Genomic DNA, 27,418 nt, shown 5'->3' on the forward strand with positions numbered 1-27,418 from the left:
TTTTTTATTAAAATGGAGATTTAATTTTCTACTGAAAACAAGTAAGCATGCATTCAATATAATACAATGTATTGAAAATATCAGAAAAAGGGCATGTGGTTATGAAACTGGAGTAAGGAACAATTCTTAACCAGGCCACACAAGAGTAGTGTACTGTAAACATTCTGCTGGCTCTAAGGTGTTGCAGATGCTGTAGAAACTGCAGTCTAGTTCAGCACCCAAGAGGTACAGAGAATCTGTTCAAGTGTTCTGTACTTCAGTGAATTTCCATGCAGCAATGGCACATGTAATAGACTCACAGAAAGACAGGATAATGGACCTCAGGTGATTACTGAGTTAATACTGACCTCACTGAAACAGAGCCAATTGTTGTAACTTCATTGCAATCTTTAAGTGGAAATTTGCCAGGTCATTACATTTTCTAACAGAGCAATGAAATTTTCACTCTCGCTGCAAATGAAGTACAGAACTCGATTCCCCACTTGTAGCTTACATGGACAGCGTCCCCGTGGCTGTCTGGGCACTACCCTCAGCCTGAAACATCCCCAAAAGATACATTTCTATCATGCAGAATGCCACCTTGCATGAATGACTCCCTCCTCCAAGCACTGGCTCAAGAAACACAGGTCATGGAGGGGGAGGCAAACAGAAAAAAGAGGAACGCAGTATTCTTATACAGAAAAAGAAAAATAAATCCTCAGCCAGTGAAGAGGCCACAGATCTTTAAAATCCAAATGAAGGCTGTTTTCTCCACTCAGATCTACATAAGGAAGATTTCTTCATCAAAGCAATTATCTTCAGGTAACATAGTATCTTTGGAATCCCTGAGATACTACAGCTCCATGTAACCATCTCACTGGAGTGACTGACTTAGCACACAGATGAACAAGGTGGAAGCCAATATAGAGCACCCTGAGTTGCAAGTGAAACTACAGGAATGGGCAACCCATTCCTAGGCGGCCAAGAGATGCAGAAGAATGTGCAGAGGAGCAATTGTAATGTAGAGACTGCACAGGGGAACAGAAGAAAATTGAAGCATTTCTAAAAGGCCTTTCCCTGTTGTCAGAGCAGAGCAGGAAAAGACAGCAATGAGAGAGAAGAGCTCTCTGTGAAAGGCCCTGGAGAAATGCAGACAGCTCTGCAAATACAGTAGGACAGTAATGCAAAAGCACAAGTGTTGTTCCAAGTGTGCCCCAAAGGTTAAGCAGTCCAGCAGTGACTACGAACTCTCAGCGATCACTGACCTGTACTCTGGATTTAAACAAGGAATACAAATAAATTACTTTTCCCCCTGGAACTATTAAAAAAATACAAAGAGGAAAATACAAAGTCACAATCAAATCATAGAATACTCCCCATAGTCAAAAATTAAATACTGGCTTCAGAAACAACAGTCATCTGTTCTGTATCCTTAATAGGGTTAATTGTAAAAAAGAGGTGCTTGTAAAATCTTAAGTTTTAAGTATTTTATTTCCCAATATATTGCTAAATAATTTTGCATTTAAACCAAAAAGTAAGAAATATCCGAGATGAGTATGGAATACTTACAACTAGAAAATGGTTGCTGAACCATTTGAATTTCTATAAAAGCATCAATAAAAATGTAAAAACACGGTCTTGCAAAATCAATTACAATCTGAAATGCCAGATTGCCTTCACAATGGCCACAACATGAATATCGATGGATTTTTGCAACCAAAAACTAATTGTGATTTGGCCCAAACATGGCTTAATACAGCAATCAAACATGTCTGAAAATTGGGACTTGTATTTCTGCCATCTCCTATTCTCTCAGCTATTCAGCATCCAGTAATTTTCATTAGGAAAAAAAAAAAAGCTACCTGGTCACAATGAATTCTCTTATGGAGTTGTGCTGCATCTCAATACATTCTTGGATAAATGAAGAAAAGTGGATAAAAAAGATGAGTAGAAATAGACACCCTATAAAAACTACTTGTAAAGTATTGTAACTCTGCAAAATATCTGTGGCATTACACAGGCTACTGCCGATGCGAAGGAAAAAACTGCTATTTAACCACTTCATGAATATGAACAAAGCACTTGTTCCCAGCCATTCAGAATGATGTGACATTCCAAATGTTTATAAAAATTGGGTAATAAAAGAATTAAGTCAATACCCTTAAGTATAATAAATAATGGTGTTTATTACGGTCGGGGCTGACCACGAGCATTTGTTCCATATCTGCCTGGGACATTTGCAAAACCAGTTCTGAATCCTTGAGCTGCTCCAATTCCTGGTATTCCAAGTCCTTGATTGAGTACACTGCTGTAGGGTGCAGATCCATGATTAAAGCCCAATCCATAGGGCTTTGTCTGAGTGTTTAGAAGGATGACTGGACTCACATTTTTGCCTGGCGTGTTAAAAGAAAATTCTGGTGGTGGGCTGCTGGGCTTAGCTGGAGTGGAGGTAACAGGATTCAAATTGTCAGCAGCTTTCAAAGATGGCATTGGAATAATGTGATGATCCGAAAGGTTCAGAATATTGTTTGTGATAGGCACAGATGATAAGGTAGGTCTGATCCAGTCATCTTTGAAAATCTGAACAGTCAAGGTAGAGACCAATGTGTATAATCTGTTAGTGACATGGGCAAGGACCATTTGCTCATTTGCATCTCTCCGAATTCGGACATGGACTGATCCAGCCTAGAAAGTGATAAAAACAAGTTGGCTGTTAATTATTACTCCAATAAAGATTCCCCACATGCATTTGAGAAGAGGCAAATTATCCTGCAGAGAATTACACAAAGGCCTTTTGCAGTGGAAACTACTGACTAAATTAAGAACCTTATTACAGGATACATTCTGATCTTTCCTAATGTGTTGCTCTCTTATGAACATACCAAGATCATCACTCAGGAAAAGTGAGTCTTAGAACCAAATTATACAGTACAACATGTGATGGCAGCAAAGGCAACAACTGGGGGAGAAAAATGGCTCAAAAGAACAAAGTGCAAATTTAGGCGTAAGTGGCAGAACAGTAAACTGAAAGCTATTTTTACATCAGAAAGAGAGAACAGATGCCTTTTTTGTTGTTTTAAGAATGGCAGCATACTGGAAGAAACCAGTGAAGAAATATTCTAAGAGTCTTAATTTTCCAGCTGTCACAAAATACCTGCATCAACTCAGGAATAACCAAGTTCTGTGTGATCATTCTGTATCACAAAAAATACACTTTCATTTCTTTAAGCTTACAGAATTATTGGTATACAACTGTAATTATTTTCTCTACCTTCTCCCCTAGAAATGCTGAAAACATATGATTCTACTGTCTATTGTAGACCTTTGGTGCTTGAAGGGTTACAGTTATTCCTTTCTTCCTACACAACTTACACTAACACACCATTTTGAAAAATGTTTTTTCCATTGTTTGTCATTTTCTTCACTCCAAAATACGAAAGAAATTCTACAGTTGCAGAAGTGCATACTCTAAGCGAGAACTGCAGTATACATTAATAACATCAACCAACAACAAAGCTTTAAAAAAATGTGAAGGACAGAGGAAGAGTAATTTTGCAATAAAGCACATGGACTGAGTACTGACTCCATCAATTTTTTTATAGTTAGTATTTCAGAAGAAATATCTTACTTTATGTAAATTAAAAAATAAAAGTAGTATCTGACAACAAAGGCTAGAAAGATAATAAAGGCTTAACTTACCAAAGTGCCAAACCCTAATGTCCAGAAATGCTCATTTCGGACTTCCAACACACCATCCAAAGTTGAAACCTAATTTTACACAAACATCCACAAATATGAAAATAAATTAGAAGTTTCAAATCCCTTTAGAAATGTATTTTTATACATAACTGAATAACAAATAATTTTCAGTAGTGAAATAAAAGCTCCATACGGAGAACAGATGATGTCTGTTAACGTCACTAATACTTATCTATTGCACTTTTGCTACCCTTAAACATCCAAATCCATCAAAAAAGTTTTAAGGAACATATTTCAAGTAGCTCTTGCTGCCAAACTGAAGTATGTTCTCAACTTGATATGCTGTAATTCAACAGCTGCCTGTACTCCTTTTCCTTCTTCAACTCACATTTGTAAACCACTTCGATAGTAGGTCAAATTTAAATAAAACCAGCCTGCACTACTTAAATTGATTTGTTCCAGATACCTAAAAGACACTATTCATCTTGGAAAGCAAGATTCGTATTTTCAACATGCAGCTAAAAAAAATATTTAAAAAGTAATTTTAGCAAACTTCTTGGACTGGTTAGAAAAATTCTTCACATTCCTGAATGCTTATTAGCTGTACACAGTGTGCTATGTATTATACACTGACTTACCTCCCTAAGAAGTTTATCTAACTGGCCAATCACATGAGGTGGGGTTGTCTTCAAAAAGAAAAAGTAAAGAAAATACAAGTTATAATAAAGATTAACTGGCCCTGTTGAAGTAAGAGAGCCTTTAAGTCTGTTCTATCCACACAAGAGACCAATGGCATTTTCATTAAATTCTTATGACTTCGTGATGCATATTTGCACAACTTTTAACATTCTTGTAGCACATCACAAATTCCCATAGGAACACTTCCTATTTGCAAGCTTAAAACAGATTTCAAGCGGTTTTTTTAAATGAGGCCATTTAACAAAACCAAAACCACAAAATCTGTTGATTTGTGAGGCTGCCTTACCTGAAGTAGTACTTTCCCACTGTAGACACTCATGGGATACATGGTACCAAAAGTCATCAAAGCAATTGCTATAGCAGAGGCTGTGTCCACAGCAAAGTAATTGCTAGGGAGAAAAAGCAATTTTAAAGAAACACTGGTATTTACGTTTTTGAAAGGCAGAACAATTTACTTATGATTCTTTTTTCATTCTTTTAAATTATATAAATTTACAGAATTTTACACATACTAATCTCATTTCAACTCTCATTCATCTTGGACAACAGACAGTTGCATGCCCAGAGTTGCAATGCCATTCATACAAAATGCAGCTCTATATCAGAGTATTCCTTTCATGCAAAAAATTTATTTTCCAAAAGACTGGATAAAAAAAGAGCTACTGTTTTAAAACAACAACTGCACATACTTGATTTCAATGAGCATATATGTAATGCAAAGAGCCAGAGCTCCAGCAATATCAATCAAGACAAAAGGGTTCATCCGTGGCAGAAAGATGCTACTCAATCCCGGGATGATTCCACAAATACTGCAACAAAACAGAAAAAGCAGCTGTCAGCCAGCTCTTCATCACTACTTAGAAATTCCAAAATTACCCCCATTATTTAGCATTTGATTTCTAACACACCTTGCTGCCATAGCATATGATGAGCACTGTAAAGGCCCCACTAATTCTGCTCAAAGGCTGCTCAGCAAAAATTACTCAAGTGTTTTTTTTCTGGGAACACAGCTCTATGATATTCCTGTAGCAGCTGTCTGCAACACAAGTGCTTCATGGGTTCAATACTGCTATTACAGAGATGCAATGTATGTACATAGTGAGAGATTTGTGTATCACCTGTCTTCAATACATCTGCCACCTTGGTGTGCAAAAGTGTCCTAAAGTCAAAGCTAACTAATTCATGGAGTCTGAAAAGAGGAAGAAGACCAGCTAGTTGCATAAGAGGAGACCAAAAAAAATGCATGAGGGAATGCTGGGAAAATTACTTATTTATAGCTATTTCCTGTCAATGGGAGTATGATGAGAGAAAGCAGTTTCTGTACTTCCCAGTGAATGGAAGTGCATGTCATGTCCTGGAAAATTTCAAGGCAAAGACAACACGAAATACCTTGTTGCTATGGTTAAAGAAAACTTATGTTTAGACATCATGTGCTGGCCTGCTTCTGTAAGAATTTTAATTAACATAATTATACACAGGTGCAGATATTTTTTAATCAGCACAGCTTCACATAACACATCTGAAATAGCTGTATACATACTAATTCAATGGGGTTTTACTCATATTGGCTTAACTTCATACAGGTTATCTCAAAACCCAGTAGAAATTATATTACTCATGATATGGGACTCCTTAAGTTATCCATCAGTGTCCTTCCCCTTAAAACTGTGTTTCTACACTGATAAGAGGGAAGTTGTGCTACTGTCTGTAAATGGTATCCACCTTTTTTTTTTTACAGTAAAACTTGGGAGACCTAATTATTAGTCTTCCAAAAATATTTCACAGATTTTGGTTCTGATGATGTAACATCTTATACCCATATAAAATAAATCCTTCTGTTATCAAGTTAGCATTCTCTGCTCTCCTTAACTGTAAAACAATCACAAGATGCAGAAACAGATGGGTTTTGAAGCACACTTAACATCTTTTACAACTTGGTCTAACATTTTTCTTTTGATACTGACAGATAGTTGGAAAAACATGTATGGATTAAAATAAACTTCCCTGATATCTGTCAAAACTATTTGCAAACAAGGTTATCTTGCATTCAGATATCCAGTACAAGCAAGACAGTTAACAGTCAAGATGAATGAGCAACACTTATATCCCTGGAAGACACAGACTTTGCCCAGTTTCCTCCTGGACAGGTGAGGAGTTTCTATAGCTATGGTTCAGTGAGTAACCGGTTTCATTTATCATATTTAAACTCAACCATCTGTCCAGCCCACAAAGTAAATAAACATAAATTATTACAAAATTTATCACCTGATAATTCGTGTTGTGAAATGCAGTTCAAATATGTACAGGAAAAATGCTAGTTTTCCTATTCTCACCCAAAGAGAATTACATACAATGTACTGAACATATATATTCAAAAGAAAAGATATCCAGAAATACGTATTTCTGTTAGATTGATGTATCTGGGAAATATGGGAGACAATGTTTGCTCCAGAGTTCATACATGAGACCTGCAGTAGGTAAAGATATTTTAAAAGCTCTAATACAAGTTTATGCCTCAATGGCCCTCCAAAATTTTATTATACACACAAAACCAACACTGCCAACACAGAAGTTAATGATTTTGAAAATCAATATGAAGCTTCACCTTCTACTAAGATCTGCAACATGTTCCTGAAGCCAACTTGTGCTGGCAGCTGCAAAAGAAAGAAAGCAATAAAGTTACCACAATTTTAAGTACCATTTTAAAGTTACTACATTTTAAAGTACACACAAGTTTTATTTTAAGGGAAGAATTCAATAAATACACTGTGAATGAGTAAATATATCCCAACAGACACCCTGGCACCTGAAAAAAGACCCAGGTCTGTCTTTTCCAGGCAGCAAGTACAACACCCATCTCTCATAATAATCTGAACTGATTAAATACAAATATAATTGCAGGTTATAACCATTATCTTTTATATAATAGAGTGTAAAATAGATATTTATAACTATGGAGAATTTACATGACAATTGCAGCAGGACAATTTACACTTGCAGGAATGACTGCAAACCTACTTCACGATGAAAAAGGTAAAAGAGCTTTTCATTTACTGATGAAAAGGAAAAAACAACTATTGCATTAATTTATTTTTTAATTCATTAATACATCCATAAAATGTGTTGAAAGTTCTGTTGCATTCAAAAAATTGAAAACAAAGGATACTGCAGCATTAAAATAATACTTGGTTTATCATATTAATGACCTCAGACTACTCAGAGCCTTATAAGCAAACTGGAGTTGAAAATCAGATGGCAATTCTATTGCACCAAGTTACATTAACAGAGGTAATAGTAATATACAACCACTGGTTAAGGAAGTTACCAGACAAGTTATACCTTGATAAAAATAGGAACATTAACATTTTTTTCTCAATTCTTGTTACAGTCTAATTTATCACATACCTTCAGAGACATAAGCAAAAGGCTTATTCTTAATGGAAAGCATTGTAAATAAGTTGAAAAAGAGAGCCACGAAAGTACCAACCAGCAGTCGTCCCCTAGGGAGGGGAAAAAAGGTGTCTTAATTTCCCATCATCACAGAACATATCATCAAGCTGTAACTACCAATAACAGTATCCAAATATTTTGCCTGATGTTCACTGAGGCTGAAAACCAGTGTAATACTTAATAACCAGCAGTGTATTATCACTGTAAGGGTTAAACGAGATCACTGAACTTCGTACATCATTGTTATCATACAACCCTCATAATGTTGAGTAACAGCTCTTAACCAATTGCATAAATGCACACATATATATATTTGCCCTTTGAAGATACGCATTGTCCCCTCAGCAGCATAGCTGAGAAGCTTAGCTTTCTATGGAATCATGTCATATACCCCCAGCCTTCTTCTAGAAGTACTTCAACATACATCCCAAGTCCCACTCCTTTGCCCTATAACACTTTCTTTTCTTCTCCCCATGGTCTTTATAGTCTGAACCCTCTTTGCAAAACCTTCAGTTCCCTGTTGACCACAGCATCCTTCCCCCCCACATACCAGGCCTTCCAAGAGACCACAAGAAAAAAAAAGGAACTGAACAAGGAAAAGCAGCAATGTGTAGTTAGATCACTATTTGAGATAACAGGTGCATTAAATTTCACTTGTACCTTGAACAGAACCATTTGCAGTATAGCTTGCACATGGTTTGAAACAAATGCCAAGGCACCAAAAGCAATTTGGTACTGAAAGTACTTGCATAAAAAATATATGCTAGATATGAATTAGAAACATAAAAGGACAATAACACATTTTACATGTCAAAATAATTTCTTACGTGTGTATCTCAGGCTGTTCCAGAAACCGCTCCGCACTACAAGAATAATTGAAAATTTGAGTTATATTCATGCAGTAAAGCCTTGATACCCGAAGCATGTTTTTACAGTTCCTTAGCATTAGCATTAGCATTACAGTTCCTTAGCCATTCATAAACAAAAACAAGTACTGCAAAGAAATGGATTGCTTAAACAAACACAGCAACTTTTATAAGCAATGAAAGCATTTAGCACTGAATCAAAGCAGATGTGATTTAGACTTCCCAAATATTTCCAAACAGTGCCAGCTACCATGAATGCTGCCTACATGATAAAAATATGCTTGTAAATGAACATGCAAAAAAATATTGCTACTAGCACCACCACCAGTGTTGGTGACCACAACAAACTAAGTCTGAAATTCCTGACTTACAGCCTCACACTAAGCAAGGTCAAATAAAGTAGACATTGGATACTGGGGTGGAGATACAGATCTTTTTTCACCCACCAATGAGTTAACAAATGAGCTCCAGCTGTAACAGAAAAACCTGCTAAGTTTGTGGAATTTCCCATTCCAAAATTGATGTTGGAAAACTTGGAGGTTTTGACAGAGGGTGATTCATTCCAGAGGACTGTCATTTCAATACATTGACCTTACAGTATAAAGTTGCTAAGTTGTTAATACAGCCCTTTACACAGAAAACAGAGCACTTGAATAAAATAAGGGAAGGTATACTGTAGCAGTTTTAAATTCCAGATGTTAACAAAAACCTCTTCATCTTTAAAAACTAAAATAATGTTTTAGGCTAACCTCCTGAAATAGAAATGCTCCCAAGCATACATGGTATGGCAAGTTTATACTTGAGCAAACTTTGAGGGAGTGAAGAAGTTCATGCTTCAAACATTCAGCTCCTTGATACATTATGAAGCTGCTTTGACTTCAAAAAGCAACAGAAGTAAAACCAAAAACCTTTTATTTGTTACAGAGCTTACAAAAGTCAAGATGCATAAGGAAATGCATTAAATTAATTACACAACCTTTTGGAAAAAGTATTCTTAAAACCATTAAATATTTCCCTAGAGAGATTTTTAAGAACATTCATCAATTGCCATTTTTACATCTAAAGCCTACATGTAGTGTAGTAAATGTAAGCAAGCAGTAAGGTTTAGCAATATTTTTTTCATATCTTTTACATTTTTCTAGAGTATTTCTTTACATACAGCACTTGTAGAATACACATGCTTTTGGTTGATCTGGACTATATCTTCATATGTTTAAAAATTAAAGAAAACAGTACATAACCCTACCTTTCTTTCAGTATAAAAAGAGCACCAAGCTGTGCCAGAACTGTAGATGCAAATACAGCTAGAACTTCAAACCTTTCAAACCTGAAATTTGAGAATTAAGTTTAGAAACACTGAACATTGAAAAATGCATCCAATAGAATCTTTTCTGTGCAAGAACCAGCAGGATACACCTACTTTTTTCAATTCATTCAACAGCAGACAGACGGGAAGAAACTGAAGGTTTTATGGAATAGTCATTATTTTCAGTTTCTTTTAACGCTCCACTCATCAGAGACACCTAAAGTTAGGCATTTCTTAATTCTTCTTCCTGTCCATTCCCTACTCTGTAATTGTTCTTTACAGTAAGTCTTGGCCCTCCTCATTTCTAGGCTCCTTCACACACAGAGTATTACTGATGGCTGTTCAGGGATCCAGGCAATGACAGTGTGCAATGTATGAAATGCTGTATTATCAAACACTACATCTTGTAATTAGTACTTACCCAAATGAATAGACTGGGCTGGGTTTCTTCATCATTACCCAGTAGCTTATTAGACATGTTATCAAACTGAAAAAAGGGGGAGAGTTAGACTGTGATAAGTAACAGCAGCCTTTACAAACTGCAAAGTCTACAAATACACACTTGAGCCACCAGAACTCAACAAACGAATACAGCCACATCTTGCCCTGAACTGAACCTCCATCACTGTCACAGTGATGTTCTAAACACACTTCATGTGCTTTCTGAACTTGCCTAGAAATGCTGTAACCTGAGAAATGCTACTTAAATGAGAAGGAAGCTGATAAGCAAGACAGAAGAGTGAAAGAAAAAGCAAAGAAATCCCTCCATTGAAGTCTTCTTTTAGAGACATACCATGAATTAGATTTGGTACTCTAGAGTAAGTCCCAGGCCACACCAAGTATTGCCTTTCTTCTTCACAGTGTAATTTCTCTATGGATATGGCCAAAACAGATTAACTTTCTTTGGCTGCATTCACCTACACAAGCTCTAATCTAACTGGCCATTCACTGACAGCCACAGGTCTCTCCTGCTATCTTCTGTCCAAATTTTTCTCTCATACTGAACATCTAGAATTCCAATTATTTTGGAATCTCCATGGTAGTAGTCAGAATGTTTCAAGGATGAATATAGTTTCCTCTGCCTATTTTTCCTCTATTGAACAGTTTTTTCTCTACTGAACAATTTTTTCAACTGGAATCCACATAGATTCAGTGCTATCTGTGCTTTCATGCAGTCCTTTTGTGACTAATAACAATGTTAAATCAGACTGGATCAAGAACTCATCCCTACAACTGATGAACTATCACATCCTCACAACTTGATTCTCCGCTGTGTAGAATAAAAGTAAAAGCACAGGAAGAAATACTGTTCATATACAAAGCCATAAACTCATATTCTCAGTGAGACTATTACATGCAACCAGGCAGAGACAAAAAGAAAAGAAGCAGAAATTGATTTTTGCAGCAGAATTACTGAGCATTGTTCTCCCGTACAGCAAATCAAAATTCTTGAAAGAGATTGCTGTGAGTTAGAATAATCTTCTAGTTCAGCCCCTAATTAACCTAAACCAGGAGTGCCTGGGGTTGTTCTACCTTCTAAAACTAAAAGGAAAAAAATTCCATACAAATGGGAAGTACATCAACACTTTCCCCAGTTTCCCCAAGGTGAAAAAGGTATTTTGAGTCAAGATAACAAAAATTCAGTAGATACAAAATTCTAAGAGAAACACAAAATTCATTATAGTTAAATCTTAATACTAAGGCAGTCACAGATCAATTTTTTTTGTGCCGATCCCAACAAGTCGTTTTTGTTTCTGCATGTTTGCTGATGTCATTTCTGAATGTTTTACTGTAAGTCAGATAAGTTATAGTAGGTAATGGATATATGAATGACTCACAAAGCTGATCTATACCTTTTACAAGATAGCGAGACAACAAGGAAGGTAATGTAGGCTAATATTTTTTAAATATCTACATTTTTATTTCCCAACCACTGCTACCTTTCTGTATCTCAGATAAGAACTGAATATATTTCATGTCTGTATTATCAGTATTAGCAAAAGTGTTCAGAATTGTAATACTGAAAGTTGTTTTAATATGCTTTTGTTAAAATACAAGACAAATACTGATACCTACTGACCTTATGTGCAGAATACTTGATATCTAGCTTGCAAAATATTTTTGAAATAGAACTACATGCTTCTTGTTTCCTGATGTTAAAACTGAGAGTTACTTCACAATCAGTGATTATGGCATTAGAAAAATGTTCTGAGAGAAAAACCAGACAACAGTTTTGTGTCGTATTGTTTTATGTTGTCACACATCTGCACAGAGAAATCCATGACTGAACTGATCAGTTACTAGTCATTCTCAATATAGCTATGGTGGGGTTTACAATCTATTTATTGTGTGCAATTTTATACTCATTTAATCTATATTTAAACCAGTTACTGTTTCTATACTGATGACTAAGTTGCACGTCTTTGAATCTGTAAGTAAATTTTAAATGTATAGAAATACACAGACAAAATGAACAGTAAGACAAAATGGGAAAAAAACTCACCTGAAAAGGTCAAAGATTGTCAAATATGTGTAAGCAGTTAAAGCTGTAAAGAAAAGTAAATATTGAAATTTAATACCTAATTTTTCAGTGCAAAAATCACTTGTATTTTATGTCCCTTTTGTGCAGCTTTTTCCAATCTTCTACCTACATAAACTGCCTCTGCTGATAGAACAAGTCTCTGTTATTCTAAAGACACCAATATATTTAATGTCATAAGCAGGCTGATCATGGCAATCCTAATTCAACTAAAGCACGTAATAAAGCCCAGATACAACAGTTATCACATTTGTGACTAAGTTGTGACTTGGAATTTAAGTACTGGAAAGTCATGAGATCTTCCAGAAACACATCACTTACCAAAGTAAGAGATCTCTTATGTGTGTTATTGCAGTGAAAAGTAGGTTGAGCTGAATATTTTACTTGTTTTGCATCTCTAACCTATCTTGAAACTGCAAGAAAACCCGCACCAAAAATTAAAAACTAAAACAGCATTCTATTCTCAGTGCAGGTGATGGGAAGCACATCAAAGCCCCTATCCAAAAGCGGAAGGCACACAAAACTGCACTGGGTCTGGTTGATCTGGAGCTCATTTCCCCACAGCAGCCCTCACAGTGCTGTGCTTTGCAGTGGCAGCCACACACATGTTGGAAACATTCCAGTGTTGTGGCTACTGCTGAGCATTCCTTGGAAGCAAAGAAGTCTTAAGCCTTTTCCATGCTACAAACATCCTCATTCAACAGCAAGCGAGGGTCTCTGCATGCCACTGGTGCTACTTATACAAGGAACAGGTCTGAGGACTAGTAACTCAAAAGTCTACTGGATCTCAGTCTTAAAGATGAAGAAGCTACAGCAGGAAGCAAATGACCGGCAGGACTGAAAACTGTGCAAACTTTGAAGGACTTCCACCCATCCAAACTTATCTGTGAAAAACGCTTCTAAGCTGACTGTGGCAAATCAAAAGGAAGCACTTTCTGAACCTGGCTGTGCAAATCCATAGTTCCATTAAGTACTGGATTTGGCTTTTTCAGTCAGCTGGAACTCCACAAGCTAAGAAACACATAATAGTTTGTTGTAGTTTCAGTACACGAGAGCCACCTACCTATGCTGTTTGTAGAGCTGCACCACATGAGCAGGAAGCCAATACATATTAAATTTATAGCACCGAACAGTAAAATCTTCCAGGACTGTTGATGAGAATAAATATGTATTTACACCTTCCAAAATTTACAAGACAGAAATATATCCATCTGGTCTTAAAAAACAATATTGCAGTACTTGGTCATGCAAACAGAACTGGCTTCTCCACCCTCACAAAAATTCACTACTCATTTCAGAACAGCAAGCCCTTACTCTATTTTAAACTTTACAGATTATTTTAAAACTCATTTATGAATGCCACCATACTTAAAATACCTTTTTGGTCTAAAAAAACCCCACCCATCTATAATATTTGCATTTCATTACAGCACACAGCACCTGACTTTTGAATACCAACTCATGCAACTTTATAGTACTGGGTTCCTATATTTGTGCTGAAACTTTGGTCCCAAAAACATCTGAACACATTCAGTTTACAGTTCCACTGAACCCATCAGATATAAATATAATTCTGGAGAACACTAATTCACAAGGACAATGCACAGAAGCAATACAACTTCAAAGATTATTTTTTTAAGCACAGCTGGAAAATTCAAAGAAAAATTTTCATAATATGTTAAGTTAATAGTGTATTTTAACTTACTTCAGCTAGCGTATTTTTAATTATAATTATGATTTTTTTAAGCAATACTTACCCTTCTGTCTGCTGCAACCAACCTAAATTCATGTGTTAACTTTCCAACCAATGATCTCTGTGATTTGCGGAACAGGTGTATTGTCCCCTTTAAAAAGAAATCGACAGTTTAATAAAAAACTTTACTTACACCATAATTTAAATTAGCAAAAAGGAAATCTTCATTTATGAACTACTTTCGCAATTATATCAAAGACTCAGGTGAACTTTTTGCTAACCAGATATATCACAAACTTTAAACTCAACAACATTTTGGTAACCATTTTGCATGGTTTATTATATTAGAAAATGACAAATTACTTAGAATCAAGCTTCATTTAGACATAATCCAGAACTCAGTTTTACTGGAAAAGACACTAAAGTATCACTTAAAGAGTAGGTTTCAACTTTTATTTAGATGAAACTACTACAAGACAGTTTGAAAACACAAATATTTTTCTTCATCAAAGCACACTTGTCACCCAAAGGCAGTGCATTTATTAAACAGGAAAATATTGTTTATAGATCTATAAAGGAGAACCCACCACAGAAGTAAAAACAATGCTGGTGATGTGGTGGACGCAAGGCCATTAACAAAACGAAACACACCAACAATCCTGGCTGTGACTTTACCTAAAGGGCTGCTACATGGCTCTCCTGCAAGTGTGACAGGGAGAAGACTACCAGAGAAATTCATCTGCCATGACATTTGTCTCCCTCTCCTCGCAGAGTCCAAGTTTCTGATTATCCTCTGTTCTGCTCTCTCCACAAAGAAGTAAGCTTTCCACGTGAAAAAGCCTTCTGATTTGCAATAGAAATTCGTGGACTTGTAATGGCAGACCATCAGCTGCCAGCAGAAGGCAAAAAGACATACTAATGGGCTCTTCACCAAAATAAATTCAATTAACTTTCAGACACTTTATCATCTCAGCTGCATTTCATATTATCTAAGAAATACAAGTGTGTCATGAATTAAACTTTAAGCATTACTACATATCCCAAGTTTAGCTCATCTGGGACAAAACACTCTTTTCTTTATTAGCAAATCATTACATGATAATTTGAATTCTTAATAGACACATACAGGATGTTAGAACACCTCGGAAAAAAGCTGCTGTGTTACAGAATCACAAAGAATCACAGAATATTCTGAGCTGGAAGGGACCCACAATGATCACAGAAGTTCAACTCCTGGCCCTGCGCAGGGCACCCCAAGAGTCACACCATGTACCCGAGAGCATTGTGCAAACACTTCTTGAGCTCTGTCAGGCTGGTGCTGTGACCACTTCGCTGAGGAGCCTGTTCCAGTGCCCAGCCACCCTCTGGGTGAAGAAACTTTTCTTAAGATCCAACCTAAACCCTCCCTGATACAACTCCTGGTCATTCTCTCAGGTCCTGTCACTGGGCACCACAGAGCAGAGATCACGGCCTGCCCCTCCTCTTCCCCAATGAGGAAGGTGTAAGTGCAGTGAGGTCTCCCCTCAGTCTCCTGAGGCTGAACAGACCAAGTGACCTCAGCCACTCCTCACATGGCTTTCCCTCCAGACCCTTCACATCTTCATAGCCCTCCTTGTTGCCTTTGCACCCGCTGCTTTCCCACACTGCTGGCAGGGCGTGCATTGCGCAGCCACACGGTGCCACACCTCCCCGTGTTTACAAAGGATGCCGCGCATCAGAGCTGTGTGCTCTGTGCCACAGGGGACCTGTGCAAGCTCAGGCAGCCCCAGCCCACCCTGAGCTGGACAAGCTCCAGCTCAGCACGTGCTGTACCTTGGCATTAAGGCATCCCTAGATCCTGCAGTTCTGCTCAGAGCCCAGTGCTGGGCAGGGCGGCTGCCCCGCACCTCAGCCAGCCCCTGAGGTGCTAAAAGAGCTCCAGAAGGCGTGTTTCTGCAGCCAGCGGCGCTGCCTGCTCCAACAGGTGACAGCACCTGTTATGGATACCGATGTCATTCCAGCGGTGCTCAGCACGACAAGGGAACATCTCGCCGCCCAGACGAACACGCACACACGGCGGTCGTGCCCCAGAGATCGGGTTTTCGTCTTTGAGAAGCGAGCCACAGAGTGACAGCCCCGATACCGCGGAGCAAGCGCACTATAACCTGTTTGTCCTGCGGCGAGTCCCAGCTCCCTGACCGATGTGCCGCTGGAGGAGAACTCCGAGGCTCAGACCGCAGCCCGGCGACCCCGTTCGAGAGGCAGCTCCGGCACAGGAGCCCCCCACGGCCCCGGCGCCCTGCCGGGCCCTGCCCGCGGTGGCGGCGCTCGAGGGGCGGGCGGAGAGCCCCGAGCAGGAAACACCGCCCGGGCAGCGCCGCCCCGCGCTGCCCCCGGGCCCGCCACGGGCCGCGCCAGCCCGGGTGCCCCGCGGCGCCGCCGCCCCGGCGAGGGCGCTTCCAGCAGCCTCCGCACCCCGTGTTCCACGCACGACTTCCCTTGCCCCTTCCCTCCGTGCCCCCAGCAGGGGCCACTCACCATATTACTCCCCGCAGCGGAAGAGACGGCGCCATGCGAGGCCGGAAGGGGCGGGAGAGGTTCCCGTCGCCGCGGCAACCAGCGGGCCCGGCGGGACACGTGGCGGAAGCGGCGCCCGCCGGGAGGAGGCTGCGGCTCCGGCCCGATCCCGCGGGATGTGCGACCCAAGCCGCCCTTCCCTCGCTCCTCGCCGGCTGGCGGCAGGCTGAGCTGGAGGCACGCCTTGGGATGTGAAGGTCTTGTCGGCCGCCTCCCCGCACCTCTGATGGTCATCTGCCCGCTGCCTGCGAGAGCCAAGGAAAGGGCTCCCACGGGTGGTACCATCACAGACCGGTGATCATCACAGTCCAGCCTGTGACCATACACTAGATGTCAACTAGACCATAGCACTGGCCTCCACGTCCAGTCTTTCCTTTAAACACCTCCAGGGATGGTGACTCCACCACTTCCCGGGCAGCCATTCCAATGTCTAACCACCCTTTCTGTGAAGAAATTCTTCCTAGTAGTCAACCTAAACCTCCCATGGCACAAAGCTTAAGAATGTCGTAGTCCTAGGCATGTCAAAGTCTGTCACGCTACTCCACTACAGCAATTCCACAAGGATGGGTTTGCTTCCAAGTACGAGCATTCCTCCGTCCCCACCGCCAGCCGCGGCACTCGGCGTTAAGGGCACCCAGGACACAGCCTGGAAAAGGCATTTATTTTCCCCAGCAAAACCCCCAAAGGACAGCAGCTCTCCATACTACAGGAATTATGTTTAAAATTTAGTCACTTTGTTGTGTGCTGAGATGCCCAGAAGTGCTCCCGTTGCTCTGGATACCATGAACATTAGAAGCACCGCAGTGCAAAGGAGGGATCCGCACGCAGTCCAGCCCCATCCCAGAGCCAGCTGCTATCCAAAGCGGACTTTGAGAGTTCTGCCACTGACTACCGCTACCCAGGCTCTGGAACGCCGGGACACAAGGTGACAGCAATCCCCCGGGCTGGGTGGCCAGCAGATGGCTTCCCTGTGCCCAGAAGTTCCTGTCGGAAGGAATGCGTACGGCAAGAGCGCTTTGCATGGAAAGTACAATGAAATCCAGAACAGAAGGCATCTCGGAAGCTCGGATAGCTCTTAAGAAAAATTGTGTTGCAGAGAACCTGCGTGGGATTGAATGTACTGAAAGATCTATTCACAAACCAGCTTATTAAGTATTTATTCTTATTTGCAAAGTAAGTGAGAAAGAGAGGAATAAAAACTGAAGTGAAATATTTTATTAAGGCATTATTGTGCCTAGGGAGAAACTTGAAACAACCTTCTGTAATACTGCATTAATCTTTGTTCTTTTAAAGAGTCTATTCAGTTCTCCAGTACCCATAGTTAAAAATGTTATTTGCATCTCACCTGTTCTGTAAAACATACCAAAATACTTACCTGACTGTGGGTGAGAGATAGGCCTGTACATCAAATTAAACCAGGAACAAGCCAGTCTTTAATCTGCTTCACAGTTAAATGTGCTTCACAATTAAGTTGTTTCTATTGTCTCCTGTTCCTGTGCATTTGCAGAGTGTGATTTTATTATTGATTAAAAAAATATAAAATAATTTTTACTTTCTAGATTTTGAGTGTATCTGGTCCTTAGAGGTATCATTAATTAAGAACAACTATCAGACTTATCAGGTAATTGTACTCCTTAAGGTATATTTAATGTCTCAGACCCCATTCTAAGCTCTTGGCTGTAATCACTAAGCTTTTTTCCGGTGTATGGAAGAAGTTTTAGAAACTATTTGCAGAAAATAGATTTGTGCTTTATAGAATCTGGATGATAAGCAAGAAATTCAAACTGCAGCTGCTGCCTCCATTCAAATTTAATAAGGAAATCAGAACTCTGATGAGCCGCTGTATAATTTGCTCCACAAAGTTGTTTGGTTACTTCATTATTGACATAGTATTGGGATTTTTGATTTATTTGATGTCACAGGGTATTTCTTCCCAGAAGAGGCCAATAGTTAGCTATTAGAAACTGCACTTGAGGAAGTGTCTTCACAAAAGGAAATTTCTACAATAGCACAGCTGATACTAGCATTCTGCATATAACAAAACTAAGAGTCTTCAAGGATGTCTTAATGAGGCAAGTTTGAGGCCTTTTAGAAATTACTAAAATGAGATTTGAAAATACCAGAAGTAACAGACTTAGAAAGAACATATTGTTCTTACAGTACACACTTGCCAAAAAAGTGGACTTTTCAAAACTATGAGGTAAAAACATCACAATTTGCTCAATAGGTTGTTTGTAGGCTGATATGCTGAAAAAAAATTGTGGGTTTTTAAAATATAGCTGCAACACGACACCTGGAATAATCCCACCAGTGTTGAGAGATGGATTTCAGTTAAATTCTATTTTTCTGCCTTCACCAGTACATGTATTTTCTGTTTTATCATGATACATAGAATTAAAAATAACTTAGGGAAAGTTGCATAACTGTCTTCTCCAGAGCCATATGAACCCTTGTAGGAAACAAGCTGGATTTCACAAGTTCACAACATATTTGGAAATTTGCAGAAAGATGGCATGATTGGGAAAACAACAACAACAACAACAACAACAACAACAAACCCCAAAACAAAACAAACCCCACCCACCCAAACAACAAAAAAGAAAACATCAACAAAAACAAACAACCCAAACCCAAAACAAAGAAAAAAAAAACTACCAAAAACTCCCCACCCAACAAGTTTTAACTTACTTTTTTCTCACTTTCCTCTAGCAAACTTAGAGCACTGAAATACAGATGTCCATCTGAGATACACCAGCATCTAACACTAGGCATGCAGCCTTGTCTCCCCACCTTTGCTGGAATGGAACAATTTAATGAGTCCAAGATAAACTTCAGTCCATGGTATGCTGCCAAAAACAAAATCTCTGTAGATTTCGAAATAGCAAATGGAGGAATATGTTTTTTTCATGCTCTTCTTTCATCACTGATTTTAGTTTATCTGATTATCTCCTCTAAAAGAATAAAATATTTGAATGTCTCTAACCTATACACAAAATTACCAATAGAAATCATTTTAGTGGTTCAAAATCTACCCCCAAGCAGTAGTGTTTCAGCCAAAGAGAGATGCATTAGATAGACACCAGGGATGTCTTTCTGTACTAAGGAATTATTCCTTGACAGAATCAGGAATAGCTCACATGCTTCAGTCCAAAACATTGGGGTTTTTTTCCTCCTTGCTGTATTGATTTTTATTTGGTCGGTTTGTTTTAGCAGTGATTGACATGATGATGTGTGGAAGGCAGTGGTCATGGATGTTTTTTGGGAGACCCCTAATGCTGCCAGCTATGTAATATTGAGTCTTTAAAAATAAACTTAGATTAATTTTATCTTCAAGATGTAACTGCAATAACAGAACACCCCCATAGCTGTAAACAGTCCAGATGCAGCCTCAAGACAGAGAATTACAAATGGTAAGGCAACGGGGATAAGTAAAGAAATTATATTGTTAGCTCAGAATTAACAGCAGCACTCTCCCCCAAGCAAAAGAAAAGCCATTTTGAGGCCAAGCAAATTTGCTCCAAATTTCTCAGGACCTCCCCATGACCACCAGAATTAGTTATGTGAAAAGTCCTGGTTTTCACCATGATCTAGCAAGACCAGGATAAGCACACACTTTCAGTTTAAGCACATTTATTTAGGATGTAGCACTTCTGTTTACATTAGTTTTAAGAACTTGAGTTATGTTCTTTAGAAACTGACTTATTTACATATTTATTGTTCCATCATCTGGTATACAACACCTGATGTTTTTAAATGTTTTTTTTTTTTTTTAAACCAGCAGCAATTTAATAGGCTTCAAGTTTAATGAAAAGGCTTTTAGTTTTGGACATTTTATCTGATAAACAGACAAGAAAACAGTAATAACAGGACAAACAAAACATTTTATTGTAAGCTAAAGCTATGTGACTGCATGTCATGCTTTTTTACATTGCTTATTAGTAAAATGGTGCTTAACATTTCAGAAAACATTCTTAAAAGAACAATGAAACAAAAGTGCTTCTAAACAACAAAATACAAAAGTTAATCCCATCCCAGACTGGAGCTGTCCAATATATTTTATGGGGGTGGGGTATGGTGTTTTGTCTCCACCTTTGGTTTTCATCGCTTTAACACAGATTTCTGAAAAATACTATACTGACTAGCCCTTCACACGACTAAAAATGGGAATCATGTGGCAAAAACAGCTTCTGTATTTGCAGTCCCTTTGACAGCTGTGCGACTTTTAGACAAAATACTTTCTTCCCCACTTCTAATGGGAGAGAAGCCTGCATAACTGAGAGGCCACACCCCGGCATCTGTGACCACTACACCTGTATTAACCAGCCACAAAGAAAGCCGGCCTTTAATCCTCAAAGCCGCTTCTCTGAAGAAAGGATTTTTTTAAGAACTGTGTCTCATGAAGGCAAGGCAAGTGTTACAGCAAAACAAGGTTCATCACCATAGTTTCCAGAAGTAATGTCAAGCATTTTCAAATTAAAACATCAGACTCTGAAGAATCTGCAGTGTTGAGCCAGTACGTGGAATCCACTGGAGGAGTGTGTACCTTGCCAATTATTGCTGAACTCAGGAGGTAGTTATTGACAAGGTAAGAAGTTTCCACTCTAAGACAGTTAATGATTTACACAAAAAGCAGGAAAAACAGAAAAAACACATTTCCCCATATTTTACAAGATGATTTTGTATTTGCAGGAAGTGACAGCTTAACTTCCTCATCCTGTGGAATTATATTACCACAATTAAAGGAAAAGATATTGAAAACTATAATGAAATAAGAAATTCTAAAAGAAAACAGCTGATCAATTGGTCATCTCTTAGGATGTCTGGAGATCATCCTAAGCATGAAAATTCACATAGGTCAGTAAAACAACATTCTTCAACACTAAACAGCAGCTCAAGAGAAAACTAATAATAAAACTGCCTCTAATTAGCACAATGACTGAGATAACTAGTTGCATTGACTACCTGCTTGCTACTCTTCATTCAGTTTTTGATATCTGGTAGAAACCCCAACAACTTAAAGCATTACAAAAGCTTGAGGGCACAACAGAAAATGAAAACCTGGTCAGGTACAGTAGCACTGGCCCCCTCCCAAAGCTGCCACATGCAGAAGCATCACTAAAGCACTGGAGAAGCTAGAGAAGCACGTCCTAGGCACAACTATGCACCATCCATGTCTTGGGTAGGAAAGCACTATAGAAATCTAGGGCACCAAGTCTCACCATAGGTGATGAAGGAAACCCTAAGGAGAACGCTGCATTCCAGTTCAGAACAGATGTCTCAGTTCCATTTGCCAGCATATCTGACTTCAGTATTCCCAGTACAAAGTACTTAGATTTCACAAGAGGGACCTGACAGCAGTGCAAAGCCCCACTTGTCTAGAATAGAAAAAATACTATTTATTCTACACCAGAAGGTAAGGTTAATTGAGTTATATGTATAAAAACTGTCACTTAAAAAAAACTTGAGAGAATGGAACAGAAAAACCAGCAATAGTCTCTAATTAGTGCAGTGACAACATACCTTCTCAGTTCAGAGATCCCATTCTTACTCATTTTAAAGTGTTATTATCACATTTGTTGCCTATATAAAGTTGCAGGGCCATATTCAAAAGAACTGTACTAGCAACTGGCTTTGAGTTAGCAAGACATCTCAGGGGCACAATGCCTCTTTCTGATATTCTAAAAGCTGTAAAGTCTAAGAAACTAACAGGACAGAGAAACTTATTTGTGCATAAATATCCTAGTTTAAGGCTTATCTTTAGTATTGTGTGTTGATTTTGTCTTTGCATACGCAGAGAACCTGTACAGGTTTGCTGTAGTCCACAGAAAAGTCAACATTAGTAAAGGGAGCATCATAACACAGAAGAAATTCTCATTTTAAATTCTCATTTCTCTTAAGAAAGAGCAATCTACATAATATTCTTCCAGTATGTTGAAAGACAAGAAATGTGGCTTGTGTTTAATAAAAGCAGAAAGATACATGAAGAAGGTTGGTAGAAAAACACAAGGGGTTTGGGTTGGTTTTATTTTCTCCCTCCAGTAACTGGTACACTTGAAAGTCAGTAAAACACACTGGCAGAGAGCCAGACAAGCTGCTTACTAATCATGTCAAAAAAGTGGGTCAAGTTGCTCATTCACTAGCAGTGGGCAGATTCACAGAAAATAAAAGGGATGGGGGGGGTGAAGAAAAGAAAAATAAAGGAAAAAAATCAGTTCAGAGAGCTAATGGAATAGTAGTCTTCACAAAAGTTGAAAGCACCCAAGCTGCTGACTCTTTATCCTGATTTGAGACATTGTATTGCAATGTAACCTGATTTTATGGAGAATACAGCTGGTAAAGTTCTATGTAAGTAGTACAGCCCTGGGAAATACAGGTAATTTGAGGTTATTTGGGGTGGGTTGGTTTTTTTTTTTTTGGGGGGGGGGGGGAGGGGTGGGGAGGAAGGTTTGGTGGTTTTTTTTTCCCATTGTTGTGGTTGTTTTTCCCCAGATCTGCTCTTATACACAGTTAATCCAACATAGAGATGGAATCACTGAGCTGGGACTTAACACATGTAAAATGAGGAGTAAGATGCAAGATAATGCCTTAAGCAGAACAGAATTACTCTTAAAAGACACTATTCAGAACACAGCATAAGACAAGGCATTTAAAGGAGATTTATGAACCAAACAGCACCTGGCCATGGACCAAGAATCCAGCAGCTGTGGGGCAAACTGATGTTACAGAACAAAATTTTCTTTTTTTTTTTTTTTTACTGTGTTCCAGCATTAATTTATAGGGCTGTAGTTCATCCACTAAGCAGAAAACAATCAGGCATAACAGAAGACCAAAAAAGTCACACAGATCAAACAAAAAAGTCACACCAGTCACACAGATCACAAATTCTCTTGACCTGAACTCTGAACTGGTTGCACAAACTAGTGAAAGGGCTGGTCCCTTTTCTTTTTATGTAGCAGCTGGTGATTCTGACTCCTTGTGCTGCATACTGGTGCTACTTTAGGGGATGGGGATTGGCTTCTAGCTCAACATTTCAGGTACCTATCCCATGCCAATGAGTATGCATTTGAAATAAATAACCAGTATGTCCCTCAAAATTAAGTGGACAAAACCAACAGTTTTGTAGCAATCATTTAGGAACGCTCAAAACCAGAAGCGTTATCTTCAAAGTTCTCATTTGTAAGGGATCTCAAGGAATGTCTACCAGAGCTTTATGAATAAAACCAAGGCCCTTTCTTAGCTGTAGCTATTTGGCAGATGCTAATACAACAGTAAAATTCATGCTTAGCACTATGAAGAATATTACAAATATGGATCAAGTCAGCCAGGAATCTCCAACAGAGATGGTCTACTGAAGGCAGAGCTAAGGCAAAGCAAGACATGAGACTTAAGAATCTGAAATCTTTTAGCATTTCTCCAGAAAAATGAATCAGAGGAACCAAAGTCACGTTTCATTTACATAAGACATACAAATTTGAGAGAGTCCTATCCTTAGAAGGCTAGAAGTGGTTTGGTTAGACTATTTCAAAAGGCATAGTAGTGGAGCACAATCTTCTCTTATTTGATTGCTTTTAATCTTAAGATCAATTAAAAGCATCTCTGGTTGGAAAAAAGGAAAGAAAAAGAATCCCAAACATATTGCATATGTGCATCTCAAAGGTATGACAGAGTTTCTGCTACTTAGTACTCAATACCACACAGTGAGCACAGTCCTCTCAGAGTATTACTATACCTACAACTGTATCTTTCAGCTAGGGTTGGGTTTTTTTCATATATACATATAATATATTATTTATAGTCAACTTTCAGGTAAGTAGTTCAAAAAAATAAGTTAAATGAAAAATTAAAACCAAATTTTCTGTTAAGACCAAAAGCAAACAACACAACTCATTTTCATTAAAACAACAGTAAACAATGTGCATTTTCGCAGTATCACTAAGTTGGGAGAGGTATAAAAAAAAAACAACAAACCAACCAAAAAAACAAAGAATCCAACAACCCACAAACCTGCTTTAACAAGGAACTAGTGTTCTGCCTTGCAAACATCTGTGTTTAATCTGTGTAGAATTTGTAAACAAGATGTTGGGCCTTTAGAAGTAAAGGCAAAAATGCTTTCCTTTATTATGGTATTTAAAGGCTATCTTTTAAGAGTCTGTTTTTTATAATAGCTTGTCATTTATATAATAAAAAAAAGTATTTGTACAAAGATGCAGTTTCTTTTTAAAAAAGCAGATCAGTTGAGTGTTTCATACTTTAATATATAAACTGAAACATATGAAAGCTATAAAAACATTAATGTGTGCCATGTATTAAACATGTAGCCTCATATATTAATGCTTACATGTGGAGATTAAAAAAATTATCACACTGGAAATTTTACTTTCAATTATCATAAACAGACCAAAATACAGAGTAGAAACACGTCATTTCTGAAACTCAACAATTAGCATCACCTACTCTCTCAAACATCAGCTGGGCTCAAGTTGTACACTGTAAGCATAAGCTAACATTCTACCAATGAAAGCGTTACAAAATGCATTAAGAGAAAATACTGCCATTAAATGAGTATCTCAGTCTATTCTTTTATTTAGTAATTTTTCTTTTAAAAGGCAGTTTGAATTGGTTTTATAAGGTTGGGATTTTTTGCTGTTCTGCTATCAAAGGTCTTCTTTAAACCTGTCCTGTGAACAACTCAGTCACATTACAACAAAACAAAAAGACAAATAAATAACAGACCAGCTACTTTTAGCATTTTAATAATTGTAATTCCCCAATGCTGTTCTTCCACTCTGCACAGGGAAATTGTTTTATTTGGCACATTAAGGATAAAAAACTCAAAAAAATGAACTGCAGTTTACAAACCTCAAATTGAACATAATTGTTCCAAGTTCATTGTTCATCAATGTCATGGCAAAATTAAAAACAAAAAAACACACACACAACATAGGGAAAGGTCCTCCAATGATCAATATCATCAGAGCCTTGTGGCAGAAACAATATACATATATTAATGTTCAAACCAGAATTGGATTGCTAGGAATCTTACTTATTTCAAGTCCTGTTGTGCTCTTTCTTACAGTGTGTAAATCCTCACTAAACGGCAAGGAGGCTTTGATGAACACATTTCACATTGTATAATTTTCTCTTAATCTCAAGTTTTAATGCAGATACTTAAAATATCTGTAAAGTCCTGTAAACTCTGGCTGCTTCTCAGTTGTCTGCACCAACTGCTCCCCAGGCAGGAGCGTTTCACTTCAAGTAGTGTCTCACACTGTGGTATCTCCAAAGTCCTTGTTCCAGCGAATGTACGCTTCCAGGGTCTGAGGGCTCAAACTGCGCTTGATCTTCTTCAGAGATTCTGTGAAATCTGACAGTTTGATATTTCTCATCTAAACAGAAAATGAAAGACATCAGGGTCACTAGTGGTTTATGTCCTTGGGTTTATTCTGCAAGTACCTGAATATTCCCTTTTAACAAAACACATTCTACGTGTGCTGCATCTTGATATAAGAACAAATATTTTTTTGCAGAGAGAATAGACATTCACTGCAATAACCCCCCAAGAATGTGGCAGAGTCTCCATTGTTGGAGATTTTGAAGATATGACTGGGCAGGGTGCTAAATAATCTCATCTATGTTCCCTTTCCCACAGAAGGATGGACCAGGTGATCTTTCAAGGTCCCTTCCAAAGCAGGGTGCTCTATTATTCTATAACCTGATGCAAGAGTCTTGTAATTTAAGACTACCAGTATGTACCATTTTTAATAAACTAACACTTGCCAATAGTAAGATCTGCCTTGTTTCTTAATAGCTCATTAGACTGTGTCATTTCTTCCTGTTTCAGTAGGTGGTGTGAGCTGGTGCATATGAGGACATCACAACAAATTATCACAGATGCTGTTATCCTCCTGCAACAAATCCTTCCAGCTCACAGCTTTAGCCACAGCCTCAGGCTAAACACAAAAAGCAACTAAGAAATTAAGTTTTGCTTTATTTTCCCCTGTGTAACCGTGGTTTGCACACACACCTGAACAGAAACTACTTCTGTACACAGGATAAATCGCTTCCTTTTTTTTTTTTTTTTTTTTTAGTGTTTACAGCTGCAGGAGCTTCATCTTTTTCTTCATGATGGTTCATGTCAATTAATGCAAGTATAACACATATACATGCCCAAATCTGTTTTAAGTTCTCCCTAAGTTAACCTGCTTTATGTAAAGATGGGGTGGAGGGGGTAAAAGTAGTATCACATAATACTTCTGGGAATGTTCTTGGGAAGTAGCACTGTGAGTAAATAAAAGCCAGGCCTCTGACATCATCAGCTAGGTAACAAATACTGCAGTTCAGTGTGAAGGAAAAGACAGGACAGTCAGCTGAAATGAAGAACAGACTTACAAACAGAAAAAGAAGTGCTCTGAAGCCTGAAAGCCAACAAACTCCCCATGAACCTCAGACATCTGAGGACAGATCTTCTCAATCTCTATTTCTAAAAAAAATTCTTTAATGAAGAAGATAATATCTTCTTCTACCCTAAAAATATCCTATTTTGTATGATACTACACACTACACATAAAAAGGGACCTTAAAAGTTTCTAGTGAGAAAATGCTATTCAAAGGGGAATATACAGCTGCTAAAA

At 38.4% G+C, this 27,418-nt stretch overlaps 2 protein-coding genes across 12 annotated transcripts in view; both read right to left on the reverse strand.

The window, feature by feature from the left end:
* Positions 1–19,858, reverse strand: SLC30A6 (solute carrier family 30 member 6). Of its 5 annotated transcripts, XM_038130992.1 has the most exons (15): positions 19,476–19,858; positions 16,749–17,032; positions 14,296–14,382; positions 13,602–13,686; positions 12,503–12,545; positions 10,421–10,486; positions 9,940–10,020; positions 8,655–8,690; positions 7,783–7,877; positions 6,983–7,031; positions 5,067–5,186; positions 4,664–4,766; positions 4,317–4,364; positions 3,679–3,747; positions 1,455–2,664 (listed from the first exon to the last, which is right to left on the reverse strand). In XM_038130992.1, the coding sequence occupies exons 2-15, from the start codon at positions 17,019–17,021 to the stop codon at positions 2,167–2,169; spliced, it is 1,653 nt and encodes a 550-aa protein (XP_037986920.1). In that variant the 5' UTR covers positions 17,022–17,032; positions 19,476–19,858; the 3' UTR covers positions 1,455–2,166. The 5 variants fall into 5 exon arrangements, with proteins under 5 accessions (XP_037986919.1, XP_037986920.1, XP_037986923.1 ...); XM_038130991.1 differs by lacking the exon at positions 19,476–19,858 and having other exon boundaries at positions 1–2,664; positions 16,749–18,994; XM_038130995.1 differs by lacking the exons at positions 16,749–17,032; positions 19,476–19,858 and adding an exon at positions 16,376–16,742 and having other exon boundaries at positions 2,167–2,664.
* A 542-nt stretch (positions 19,859–20,400) lies between these two features.
* SPAST (spastin) overlaps positions 20,401–27,418 on the reverse strand; it is a 39,081-nt gene continuing 32,063 nt past the window's right edge. For 6 of the 7 annotated variants that reach the window (XM_038130990.1, XM_038130989.1, XM_038130986.1 and 3 more), the window contains one exon: positions 20,401–26,173. In XM_038130990.1, the coding sequence (XP_037986918.1) occupies positions 26,051–26,173 (123 nt within the window). In that variant the 3' untranslated portion in view covers positions 20,401–26,050. The remainder of the gene's footprint in view (positions 26,174–27,418) is intronic. The other variant, XM_038130984.1, reaches the window with a different exon arrangement.

Source organism: Motacilla alba, chromosome 3 (assembly GCF_015832195.1).
Source record: "Motacilla alba alba isolate MOTALB_02 chromosome 3, Motacilla_alba_V1.0_pri, whole genome shotgun sequence".
In the NCBI taxonomy this organism is placed as follows: Eukaryota; Metazoa; Chordata; class Aves; order Passeriformes; family Motacillidae; genus Motacilla; species Motacilla alba.